General features: G+C 41.5%; 2 protein-coding genes across 10 annotated transcripts in view; one reads left to right on the forward strand and one right to left on the reverse strand.

The window, feature by feature from the left end:
* CTNNBIP1 (catenin beta interacting protein 1) overlaps positions 1-13,372 on the reverse strand; it is a 668,528-nt gene that overhangs the window by 425,172 nt on the left and 229,984 nt on the right. The window lies entirely within an intron of this gene.
* Positions 1-13,372, forward strand: part of KIF1B (kinesin family member 1B) — a 178,384-nt gene that overhangs the window by 45,694 nt on the left and 119,318 nt on the right. For all 9 annotated transcript variants that reach the window (XM_050787676.1, XM_050787730.1, XM_050787702.1 and 6 more), the window contains exons 3-6: positions 1,386-1,462; positions 3,646-3,825; positions 7,330-7,395; positions 12,787-12,965. In XM_050787676.1, the coding sequence (XP_050643633.1) occupies positions 1,386-1,462; positions 3,646-3,825; positions 7,330-7,395; positions 12,787-12,965 (502 nt within the window). The remainder of the gene's footprint in view (positions 1-1,385; positions 1,463-3,645; positions 3,826-7,329; positions 7,396-12,786; positions 12,966-13,372) is intronic.

The following is a 13,372-nucleotide window of genomic DNA, read 5'->3' on the forward strand; positions in this document are numbered from 1 at the left end:
AGCGAGACTCCGTCTCAAAAAAAAAAAACTTCTTTCAAATAGTAGTTGGACTCATTCAATACTTTTCTAATTTTCATTTCTCTTTTTTTTCTTGAGATAAAGTCTTACTCTGTCACCCAGGCTGGAGTGCAGTACATTGATATCAGCTCACTGCAACCTCTGCTGCAACCTCTGCCTCCTGGGTTCAAGTGGTTCTCCTGCCTCAGCCTCCCCAGTAGCTGGGATTATAGGCACACACCACTATTCCTGGATAATTTTTGTATTTTTGGTAGAGAGGATTTCACCATGTTTGCCAGGCCAGTCTCGAACTCCTGACCTCAAGTGATCCACCTGCCTTGGCCTCCCAAAATGCTGGGATTACAGGCGTGAGCCACCGCGCCCAGCCCCATTTCTGATGTGTTCCAATATTTCAAGGCTTAACAGGTGCCTTAAAATAGTAATGTGGGCCAGGTGTGGTGGCTCATGCCTATAATCCCAGCACTTAGGGAGGCCGAGACATGCAGATCACCTGAGATCAGGAGTTCGAGACCAGCCTGGCCAACATGGTGAAATCCTGTCTCTACTAGAAATACAAAAATTAGCCGGTTGTAGTGGTGGGTGCCAGTAATCCCAGCTACTTGGGAGGCTGAGGCAGAATAATTTCTTGAACCCGGGAGGTGGAGGTTGCAGCGAGCTGAGATTGCACCACTGCACTCCAGCCTGGGGAATAGCGCAAGATTCTGTCTTCAGAAAGAAAAGAATAGAAATGTGGTTCATTTCCAAATTTTGGCTGCTAACTTACCTCAGGAGGATAAACATTGTCACAGAATATTTACTGAGCATCTACTTTATAGCAGGGTCTGTTCTGAATACTGGTAACACGCAGTCAATGCTGTTGTTCTGGTTTTTCAAGTTCCATGTATAAATTACCTCTTAAAACTATGATTATTTTCATTCATTCATTCCTTTTTGAGACGGGGTCTCAAAATAGGCTGGAGTGCAGTGGCTTGATAACAGCTAGCTACATCCTCAAACCTCCAGGCTCAAGCCATCCTCCCACCTCAGCTTCTTAAGTAGCTGGGACTGCAGGTGTGTGCCACCATGCTCAGCTAGTTGTTTTTTTTTTTTTTTTTTTTTGGTATTTTTTTTGTAGAGACAGGGTTTCACCATATTGCCCAGGGTGGTCTTGAACTCCTGACTTCTAGTGATCCGCACGACTCGGACTCCCAAAATGCTGAGATTACAGGCATGAGTCACTGAGCCAAGCCTATTAATTTTTGGTTGCCCTATTCAGATGTAGTGGTATGAATTTACTGATTGGGATGTTTTGAACACACAGAATAACATGTTTAACTAAAGAACTAGTAATTGAGTGACTTATACAATGAAACGTTTTTATCTTCTAGGTATTATTAACCCAAAGAATCCAAAGGAAGCTCCAAAGTCCTTCAGCTTCGACTATTCCTACTGGTCTCATACCTCGGTGAGTACCCTCATGCCACAGTGCTTCCAGCTCCTGCCTCCTTTCCTCTTTCCTTGCCAATTTGTCTTTCCTCTTAGCTGAGCAGTTCCAAGTTTTGCTTCTTAAGTGTTGTCTAGCATGAGTTCATTCTTTGATATAGTGATATAGTATTTTCATTCATAAAGTATTTGGGTTGATGGAAAGTTTATGCACACATTTATACATAAATATATACACATATATACATATAGAATGTATTTAGTTTACACCAAATTTATACTGCATGTACACTAAATTTATACTGATTTAGACATTTCTCAAAGATTTATTTATCAGTATCTTAGGATCCTCATTACCAACATTATTGCCCATTGATCTTAGGAAATGCCAAATAATAATAATAATAATTATTATTATTTTTCTTTTGAGACGGAATTTCACTCTGTCGCCCAGGCTGGAGTACAGTGGAGCCATCTCAGCTCACTGCAACCTCCGCCTCCCAGGTTCAAGTGATTCTGCCGCCTCAGCCTCCCGAGTAGCTGGGATTACAGGCGCACAGCACTACGCCCAGCTAATTTTTGTATTTTTAGTAGAGACAGGGTTTGACCATTTTGGCCAGGCTGGTCTCGAGCTTCTGACCTTAAGTGATCCGCCCGTGTCTGCCTCCCAAAGTGCTGGGATTACAGGTGTGAGCCACTGCGCCTGGCCGGAAATGCCAAATTAAAATTGCTTAGAGTACTGTTAATTTTAAGTTGAATTTTGAGGAAATGGCCAGCAAGATTGGAATGACTACAGAGAAATTGTTTTTTTTGTTGTTGTTGTTAACCAGGCTTGTCTTGAACTCCTGACCTCCTGATCCACCTGTCTTGGTCTCCCAAAATGTTGGGATTAAAGGCGTGAGCCACCACGCCTGGCCAATTTTTTTTTTTTTAATTGTGGTAGAGCAATGCGGGTTTTGAACATTTTGAAAGATGAAACCCTGCCTCTACTAAAAATTCCAAAAAAAAAAAAAAAATTAGTTGGGCTTGGTAGTGGGTGCTTGTAATCTCAGCTACTTGGGAGGCTGAGGCAGGTGAATTGCTTGAACCCAGGAGGTGGAGGTTGCAGTGAGCCGAGATTGCACCACTGCACTCCAGCCTGGGTGATGGAAGGTGACTCTGTCTCAAAAAAAAAAAAAAAGGAAAGAGGCTGCAGATCCACAAGGGAATTCCCCCAAAAGATTACCAATATTTAGGAAAATGCAGAGTAGGGCCCTTCCTGGCACCCTTACTCAGTGTGGAACCCCAAATGTTGCTGCTTCTTAGGGATTGTTGATAGAGTTTACTTCTGCATCGTTCATCACTTTGTTATATGTTTTTGGTTTTATTTTTCCTGTTTTGTATTTATTTATTTATTTTTAGACTGAGTCTCACTGCATTGCCTAGGCTGGAGGGCAGTGGCGTGATCTCAGCTCACTGCAACCTACATCTCCCGGGTTCAAGCAGTTCTCCTGCTTTGGCCTCCTGAGTAGCTGGGATTACAGGCGGGTGCCACCACACCTGGCTAATTTTTTGAATTTTTAGTAGAGATGGAGTTTCGCCATGTTGGCCAGGCTGGTCTCGAACTCCTGTCCTCAAGTGATCTGCCCACCTTGGCCTCCCAGAGTGATAGGATTACAGGCATGAGCCACTTGTGCCCGGCCCTGGGGAATAGATGTCAATAAACTATTGACAAAGCCTAATTGTCAAGGGAAGGGACTGAGAAGGGGATTGGAAATGCTGTTTCCTGAAAGTTATGTTTATTGAGAAACAGCCCAGTAGCTGGAATGAGTTCAAAGAAGTATTTTTATATGTGGACTTTGACCAATGACAATTTATTGTCATTTTCCACTTAAGAAAATCTTGGCTCTGTGAATGAAAGAGTGATACTTTTAAGGTTATAGAAAACGAAATGTAATCATGCCAGATAATTTTATATAGCTATTTTTATGTATGACTGACCTGGATGACTGTGATAGTGCATGTGTTTGTGAGTGTGTGTGTGTGTGCGTGCACGTGTATTTAATGAGAAAAGTAAACTTGTGTATAGGGGGCTTAAAAAATGTGTAGTGAATTTTAGGTGACTGTTCTGATTCCAGACGCTTTTGTTTATTATGGAAGCAATCAAGTAAGTATAGGAAGAAATACGAATAAAAGGTCATTTATTTCTCCTTTTACTCTTTACAGCCCGAAGATCCCTGTTTTGCATCTCAAAACCGTGTGTACAATGACATTGGCAAGGAAATGCTCTTACACGCCTTTGAGGGATATAATGTCTGTATATTTGCCTATGGGCAGACTGGTGCTGGAAAATCTTATACAATGATGGGTAAACAAGAAGAAAGCCAGGCTGGCATCATTCCACAGGTGAAAAACAAAACAAAACACAAATTTTCTCTTCATTATTACTGTTAGTCTTAAATTGCTTTAACAGTTATTTTTATTTGACGAACATTTATTCGGGGATTATTTTATGTCAGGCACAAAGATGAACAACCCATTATTTTCCCTCAGAAGAGCTTACAGTTGAATGGGAAGGATTGACATGTACACATGTCTGTCATTAAAGGTGGGAAAGTCAGTGTTTTGTAATGATTTTGCCATATATCCAATGCCATATTATTTTATCATTTGAAAAGTGTTACCAGCTTGTTAAAGCTCTGTTCTAAGTCCTGGAGATCCCTGGGGAATATTGTTGATCTGATTTTTTTCCAAATTCCATCACCTCTGAAGAATGTGATTATTTTTTGTTTTTTTGATAGCCTTATTCGGAGATACTTTCATTTTATTTTCCTAATTTAATAGTATTACTTTAAACGTCAAACACTCTGAGATTCTCCCTCTTTTTTTTTAGAGCAGTTAATATTACTGGATTTGATCCTTTATTGTTTGGGAATGAAGAAGAGTTCTGACATAGATATTTATTTATTTTTATTTTCATTATTTTTTTCACTTAGGATTTAATGGTGAAAGACATAAGTATTTAAAAAGAACTTCATTATTTACTTATTTATTTGAGACGGGGTCTCACTCTGTTGCTCATGCTGGAGTGCGGTGGTGTGATCATGGCTCACTGAGGCCTTGACCTCCCAGGCTCAAGTGATCCTCCTGCCTTAGCCTCCAGAGTAGCTGGGACTACAGCAATGTGCCACCACACCTAGCTAATTTTTTAATTAAAAAAAAATTTTTTTTTGAGACAGAGTCTCGCTCTGTTGCCCAGGCTGGAGTGCAGTGGCTCCATCTTGGCTTACTGCAACCTCCGCCTCCTGGGTTCAGGCGATTCTCCTGCCTCAGCCTCCCGAGTAGCTGGGACAATAGGTGCCTGCCACCATGCCCAGCCATTTTTAGTAGAGACGGGGTTTCACCATGTTGGTCAGGCTGGTCTGAATCTCCTGACCTCAGGCAGTCTGCCCGCCTCGGCCTCCCAAAGTGCAGGGATCACAGGCATGAGCCACCATGCCCAGCCTTTAAAATTTTTTTGTAGAGACAGGGTCTCACCATGTTGTGCAGGCTGGTCTCAAACTCCTGGGCTCAGGATGATCTGCCTACCTTGACTTCTGGAAGTGCTGGGATTACAGACATGAGCCACTGTGCGGGGCCTAAAAACTTAAGAAAAAAAAAGATTAGGTGAGAAGATTGTATTTAAAATTTTCCTTTTATAGTCATGCATCACTTAAGGGTTGGGGTACATTTTGAGAAATGCATCATTAGTTGTTAGGTGATTTTGTCGTTGTACAAACATCATAGAGTGTACTTACACAAACCCTACAAGGTATAAACTACTGCATACCTAGACTACATTGTATAGCCTGTTGCTCCGAGGCTGTCAACGTGTGTAGCATGTTACTGTACTGAATAGGCAATTATAATAGAATGGTATTTGTGTATCTAAACTAGAAAAGTACAGTAAAAACATGATATAAAAGATTTAAAATGGCACACCTGCATAGTGCTCTTACAATGGAGCTTGCAGGACTGGAAGTTGCTCTGGGTGAGTCAGTGAGTGAGTGGTGAGTGAATGTGAAGGCCTAGGACATTGCTGTACACTATTGTAGACTTTATAAATGCTGCACACTTAGGCTACACTAAATTTACTTTTAGAAACAGTTTCCTTTCAATAATAAATTAACCTTAGTTAAATTACTATAACCTTTTTACTTTATAAACTTTAAAAATTTTTAAACTTTCTGATCCTTTTATAATAACCTTTAGTTTAAAACACAAACAGGCCCAGCATGGTGGCTGACGCCTGTAATCCCATCACTTTGGGAGGCCAAGGCAGGTGGATACCAGAGGTCAGGAGTTTGAGACCAGCCTGACCAACATGGTGAAACCCCATGTCTACTAAAAATACAAAAAAATGAACCGGGCATGGTGGCACATGCCTGTAATCCCAGCTTCTTGGGAGGCTGAGGCAGGAGAATTGCTTGAACCCAGGAAACGGAGGTTGCAGTGAGCCGAGATCGCGCCATTATACTTTAGCATGGTCAGCAAGAGTGAAACTCCGTCTCAAAAAAAAAAAAAAAAAAAAAAAAAAACAAAAACCACACACACACACACATTGTACAGCTGTACAAAAATGTTTTCTTTCTTCATATTCTTATTCTATAAGCTTTTTTGTATTTTTTAGTTTTTTTTTTTCTTGAGACAGAGTCTTGCTTTGTCACCTAGACTGGAGTACAGTGGCGCTGTCTCACTCACTGCAGTCTCCGCTTCCTGGGTTCAATCAATTCTTGTGCCTCAGCCTCCTGAGAGCTGGGACTACAGGCACGTACCACCACGTCTGGCTAATTTTTGTATTTTTAGTAGAGACAGGGTTTCACAATGTTGGCCGGGCTGGTCTTGAACTCTTGGCCTCAAGTGATCTGCCTGCCTTGGCCTCCCAAAGTGCTGAGATTTATAGGCGTGAGCCACTGCACCTGGCCAAATTTTTTTTTTTAAAGACAGAGTTTCACTCTTCTTACCCAGGCTGAAGTGTAGTAGCACAATCTTGGCTCACTGCAACCTACGCCTCCAGGGTTCAAGCTATTCTCCTGCTTCAGCCTCCAGAATAGCTGGGACTATTTTTGTATTTTTAGTAGAGATGGGGTTTCACCATGTTGGCCAAGATGTTCTCGATCTCCTGACCTTATGATCTGCCTGCCTTGGCCTCCAGAAGTGCTGGGATTACAGGCATGAGCCACCACTCCCAGCCCAAATTTTTAATTTTTGAAAAAAAATTTAAACTTTTTTTTTTTTTTTTTTGAGACGGAGTCTGGCTCTGTCGCCCAGGCTGGAGTGCAGTGGCTGGATCTCAGCTCACTGCAAGCTCTGCCTCCCGGGTTTGCGCCATTCTCCTACCTCAGCCTCCCGAGTAGCTGGGACTACAGGCGCCTGCCACCTCGCCCGGCTAGTTTTTTGTATTTTTTTAGTAGAGACAGGGTTTCACCGTGTTAGCCAGGATGGTCTCGATCTCCTGACCTCGCGATCCGCCCGTCTCGGCCTCCCAAAGTGCTGGGATTACAGGCTTGAGCCACCGCGCCTGGCCAAAAAATTTAAACTTTTTTGTTAAAAACTAAGATACACATTTATTAGCCTAGGCCTACACAGGGTCAGTATCATCAAGATATCACTAGGTGATAGGAATTTTCCAGCTTTCTTATAATCTTAGGGGGATCACTCTCATATATGCAGTCCATCATTGACCGAATCATGGTTATGCGGTGCATGACTGACTTTATTCTAAGCATTAATCATATCTTGATGTTTATGACATAATATGTTTTGAGACAGAGTGAGAAAGGACGTCTGGCTAATTCATTGAGCATGCATGGATAACTTAATACTCCTCTCATTTGGGCTATTCATGCCTCTCTCATTCTGCTTCCCTAGTTATGTGAAGAACTCTTTGAGAAAATCAATGACAACTGTAATGAAGAAATGTCTTACTCTGTAGAGGTGAGTACAGCCGTGAGTTGACACCATAGGCCCTTGTTTTCCATTCTCTCAAGCATCACTTAAATGGCTCCAAATTATGACTGTGGTACAGATCACTTTACCATTCCTTCATTTTTGTCCTTTTAGGCTATTTCTGGGTTTGGGGTATAATGAATAGTGTCCTGCTTTAATCTTTTTTTGGGGGAGTGCCTGGTGGTGACAGGGTCTCACTCTTGCCCAGGCCCTGGAGTGCAGTGGCATGATCACAGCTCACTGCAGCCTTGACCTTCTGGGCCCAAGCGATCTTACCCCCTCAGCTTCTCAAATAGTTGGGACAACAGGTGTGTGCCACCACCACCCCTGGATACTTGATTTTTTTGTAGAGATGGAGTTTCCCTATGTTGCCCAGGTTGGTGTTGAACTCTTGGGCTCAAGCAATCTTGCCTCCTCCACCTCTGAAAGTACTAGGGTTACAGTGTGAATCACTGAGCCCAGCCACAATTGAATCTTTGTTGATAAGTCTGTGCATTTATTTTCAGTTATTATCTTTTGTATGTTTCTTGGTTTTTAAATAATACATTTGAATTGCCAAATGCCTTTTTGGAAAGTAATGCTGTGTAACAGTTTTCAATCACATCAGGAGGGTGTAAGAACCCACTGTGTCCTTGCCAACATTTTTCAGTTTTTTAATCTTTGCTAATTTGATAATGTAAGTATTCTCTTACTTAAATTTGAATTTCTTTGATTATTAGTGTGGTTGAACATCTTGTAAATTATGCATATGCTTGTTCGTATGCATTGGGTTCACAATGTTTTTCTGATTCATTTGTGGGAACTCTTCTCCTTTAATATTGTTAATAATGGTTCTTGACAGGCATAGGTTTTAAATATATATAATCAAATCTTCCCCTTTCCTACTTTTTAAATTGCTAATAAAAACTTGGAAAGTAATTATCCATCCTGTGTTTACCCTGGCTCTTTCATGAAGTCTATAGAATTACTTTATACACATTTACTTATTTGATAAATATTCTTTCTGTTTTGTATGTGCTTTAAGAAGCTGTTTTGGGGCTCACACCTGTGATCCCAGCACTTCGGGAGGTGAATGGATCACTTGAGGCCAGGAGTTTGAGACCAGCGTGGCCAACCTGGCAAAACTCCGTCTCTACTAAAAACACAAAAAAATTAGCTGGCTGTGGTGGTGCACACCTGTAATCCCAGTGACTCAGGAGGCTGAGGCAGGAGAATCCTTTGAACTCGGTGAGGCAGAGGTTGCAGTGAGCCAAGATCATGCCAGTGCACCCAGCCTGGAGTCTGTCTCAAAAAAAAGAAAGTAACTGCTGTTTCTCTCTCTCCCTCCCTCTCTCTCTCACCCCCCACCCGCCACCACACCCTTTTTTGGTATTCACTTTCATAGTAACTGAAATTATTAAAGTGTTCTGTTACCATGAGTCTGTTTTGAAAAAATAGGCTGCCTTTTAAGCAATCTCGAGATTTTTTTTCTTTTCTTTTTGGCATATGTTGTGATTCTCTGTGGGCTTACAGCATTTCATTCCTAGTTAATTCATTTAATTGCTTTGGAGTTTTTTCTTCACTTATAAGGTGTTGCATAAATGTGTAAATTCTAAGGAATTCTCTCTTGTGACTGTCATATACCAAAAAGAGAATGTGCTGCCCTAAGCATATTTTCATTAAAATGAATTTTCTGATTGTCCCATAGTTACACTTTTTTTGAATCAGGTGATAGAATTTTTGAGCTTACAGATAATAAAAGAAGATGCTCTTTTCTTTCTTATTCGAGTTCCCAGGCTTAACTTGGAGTGGAGCATAGGTTCCTAATTGACACTGTGGTTTCTTGCTACATTTGCGGGACCTCTCTACCTGCCTCTTTTACTTCCTTCCCTGTTTACTCTGCTTCACCCATACTGGCTTTTTTGCTGTTTCAAGAACATTCCAGAAACATTCCTGCTTCAAGGCCTCTACATTTACTTCTCTTCCTGCCTGAAATGTTGTTCGCTTGTATGTCATTTTGACTTAAGTTTCTCACGTTCTTCAAGTCTGCTTAAATCACATTCTTCAAGTCTGCTTAAATCACACACTCTCAGTGAGGCTTACCTTGACTACCTTATTTAATACTGTATCTTGCCCTTTACCCCACATCCTGAGCTCTCTTCCCCTGTTCTATTTTCTTTTTTCCATCGTACTCATCATGTTCTAACATGCTTTCTCAGTTACTTATTTTTTATGTTTGTTGTTTATGATCAGTGTCCCTTGCTAGAAGCATAAGCTCACTGGGGGAGGGTTCTTTGTCTGTTTTATTTAGTGATGTATACCAATTGCCTAGTGCCTATAAGAGAACAGTCCTCAGTGAGTTGGATTTGCCAGGTCGCATCTGGAGTGGTTAGTGCAGAAGTAAAAGAAATGATGGCTTTGGATGGATTCACATATCAGAGAATAAGGAATGAAGCACATGAACTTTTACCCAGATTATTTGGGTTCTCTTTGTCTCACATTTGTGTGAAAAGGGACGAGTGTTCCAAAAGATGTAATATATTCCAGGGATTCAGGATTGTATGTACACATTTAAGTACAAAGCAATGATTGAAGAATCATCTCACTTTCTAGGATGACTTGCTGTCAGAAAGAATATTTATTGTTCTGTTATTTTACTCTCATAATAGATTAATTGCTTTAGCTTTCAGGGTTGTCTTTTTTTTTTTGGAGACGGAGTCTCACTCTCACCCAGGCTGGAGTACAGTGGCATGGTATTTGCTCACTGCAACCTCCGCCTCCCAGGTTCAAGCAATTCTCCTGCCTCAGGCTCCTGAGAGGCTGGGATTACAGGCGCCTGCCAGCGCACCTGGCTAATTTTCTGTATTTTTAGTAGACACAGGATTTCACCAGTTGTCCAAGCTGGTCTCGAACTCTTGACCTCGTGATCCGCCTGCCTTGGCCTCCCAAAGTGCTGGGATTATAGGTGTGAGCCGCTGCACCTGACTTTTTTTTCTTTTCTTTTTCTTTTTAAGACAAGGTCTTGTTCTGTTACCCAGACTGGAATGCAATGGTGCAAACAGGGCTCACTGCAGCCTTGACCTCCTGGGCTCAGTGATCTTCCTGCCTCAGCCTCCTGAGTTATTTGCACCACAAGCATCTGCCACAGTGCGTGACTCCCAAAGTGCTGAGATTACAGGAATGAGCTACTGCATCTGGCCAAGTTCTCAATTTTTTTAAATGGATTTTATTATTTTATTTTATTTTTTATTTATTTTTAGAGACAGAATCTCACTGTCACCCAGGCTGGAGTGCAGTGGCATGATCTCGGCTTACTGCATCACCAACCTCCTGGGCTTGAGTGATCCTCCCATCTCAGCCTCCCGAGTAGCTGGGACCACAGGCACACACTACCATGCCTGGCTAATTCTTTGTATTTTTGGTAGAGATGAGGTTTTACCATGTTACCCAGGTTGGTCTCGAACTCCTGAGCTCAAGCAATCTGCCCACCTCGACCTCCCAAAGTGCAGGGATTCCAGGGGTGAGCCAACACGTCCGACCTTTAATTGATTTTAAAATACAAAATAAGGCCGGGTGTGGTGGCTCACGCCTGGAATCCCTGCACTTTGGGAGGCTGAGATGGGAGGATTGCTTGAGCCCAGGAGTTCAAGACCAGCCTGGGCAACACGGTGAGACCATGTTTCTGCAAAAAAATTTTTTTTTCATTAGCTAGGTGTGGTGTTATGTGCCTGTAGTCCCAGTTACTCCAGTGACTGAGGCAGGAGGATTGCTTAAGCCCAGGAAGTCGAGGCTACAGTGAGCCGTGTTTGAGCCATTGCACTCTAGCCTGGGTGACAGAGTAAGATACAGTCTCAAAAAATATATAAAAATAAAAATAAAATACAGTATAAAAATACAGTTAGAGACTGAATGAAAGAAAACGGCAATAGAAATGGAATTAAGGTTCCATTCCAGATACTCTGAAAATGTGTCCATAGACATTTAAAGTTTAAAAATGCAGGAGCCGTAGTGTAAGCTTGAATAGCTCCATGATACAGAAGGATCTGTTTCCTGGGTAGCATCATAATGTGGCCTATTGTGATGAATTTACCCTAGTTTAGAGCCTTGTTTGCTTAGAAGTCTGATTTTGTAGATTCATCAAGAAAAGGACTGTCCTTAAAAGTTAAGACTTGAGTAAAGCTCATTTGACTGATGTTATGAAACCAACTTGTTGGTTTGTTAACTTTCCCATGAGAAATAACTATTACTAAGGCTAGAACACTCAAGCCATTTGCAAGACTATTTAATATATTATCTTTCTGTGGACAGACCTCTCTGTTGGAACCCTGTTGGTTGTTTGGTGTGCATGGAATTAGAGGGAGAGGAGTTGCTTAGATACGTGTTTAATTGCCCCGGGTTAAGAAATGATAGCTTAATGCATTAATCACTATGATCGAATGGTCCTGCCAATGAGACAAGAATTTATGAAGTGTGTTGTCTGAGGCTTCTTTCTCCCTCACAGATCTTGGATAGGTCCTGCCACCACCAGCTTTCATGCTGGTCAACCCTCATCTCTTCTGGTGGATACATTGTCCATAGTAACAGTCTGGTGAGCTTTAAAGAATTAGCATCACCTGTCTGTTTTGTCTTCTCTGCTCTCTAATATTTATATTGTTCCTTGGTTTTAACTCTAATAGAAGTCTTATTTCCAAGTTCTTGGAGTAACCTCAATGCAAATCCCAGTTACTGACAATAGTATACATTTTAAAAAACATTGATAACTGATAAATTGCTACTCAAATATCTTTTAGCAGTCACTACATTCCAGAGATAATCTGTTTACCTCTCCCTTACAGAGAAAGTCTGAAGGCTGGTTTTACCCTATGCAGTGTGATGATCTGTGTGTGTTGTTAATAGAATAAAAGTGCCTAGGGTTATGGCATTTAACTTTGTAAAGGTTGCTGATCTCTAATTTTAGAACTTTTAATAAAAGTTAAAAAAAATTTTTTGTTCTGTATGTGATTTCTTTTGTTTTCTTTTTCTTTTTCTTTTCTTTTCTTTTCTTTTTTTTTTTTTTAAGACAGAGTCTCACTCTGTCACCCAGGCTGAAGTGCAGTGGTGTGATCTCGGCTCACTCCAACCTCCACCTCCCAGGTACAGGTGATTTCTCCTGCCTTAGCCTCCCGAGTAGCTGAGACTACAGGCATGCGCCACCACGCCTGACTCCTTTTTGTATTTTTAGTAGAGACGGGATTTCACCATGTTGGCCAGGCTGGTCTCGAACTCCTAGTTCGAGTGATCTCAAGTGATCCGCCCTCCTTGGCCTCCCAAAGTGTTGGGATTACAGGCATGAGCCACCGCACCCGGCCTCTGTATGTGATTTCTTTTTCTCTCTAATTCACTTTACTAATTTGTTCATAGGTGAGCTACATGGAAATTTACTGTGAGAGAGTACGAGATTTGCTGAATCCAAAAAACAAGGGTAATTTGCGTGTGCGTGAACACCCACTTCTTGGACCCTATGTGGAGGATCTGTCCAAGTTGGCAGTTACTTCCTACACAGACATTGCTGACCTCATGGATGCTGGGAACAAAGCCAGGTATGGTGGGAAATAGAGTAATGACTGAGGTCTTTGGCACCTTTTGAGGTCCTTTTTTCCCAGTTAAGTGTTTGAAGCCACATTTATAGCTATGAAAGTTGCTTTTATTGTAGAGTCCTCTGATCCTTTGACTGTGCTGTAACAGTGAGGGCTTCAGCGTGTTGGGTTAAGTGTCTTTCTTCCATCTAAACAGTGCATTGCTGAAACATGTTAGAGCTCTGGTTAAGTTTACTCTTAGGTTTTCATCAAGTCATGGTAAAATGTTAGTTACCATGTATATATGTGGCTATGGTAGTAATTGATTCTGGAATAAATGAGCACCAATAAAGAATAAAAATTAAATGCTTCATTGGTTTCTAAAGGGCTAGCTGGAGTATGAAAAATGATTCTGATGGGGTGCCTTTGGA

The sequence above is a fragment of the Macaca thibetana genome, chromosome 1, assembly GCF_024542745.1.
Source record: "Macaca thibetana thibetana isolate TM-01 chromosome 1, ASM2454274v1, whole genome shotgun sequence".
Taxonomy (NCBI): Eukaryota; Metazoa; Chordata; class Mammalia; order Primates; family Cercopithecidae; genus Macaca; species Macaca thibetana.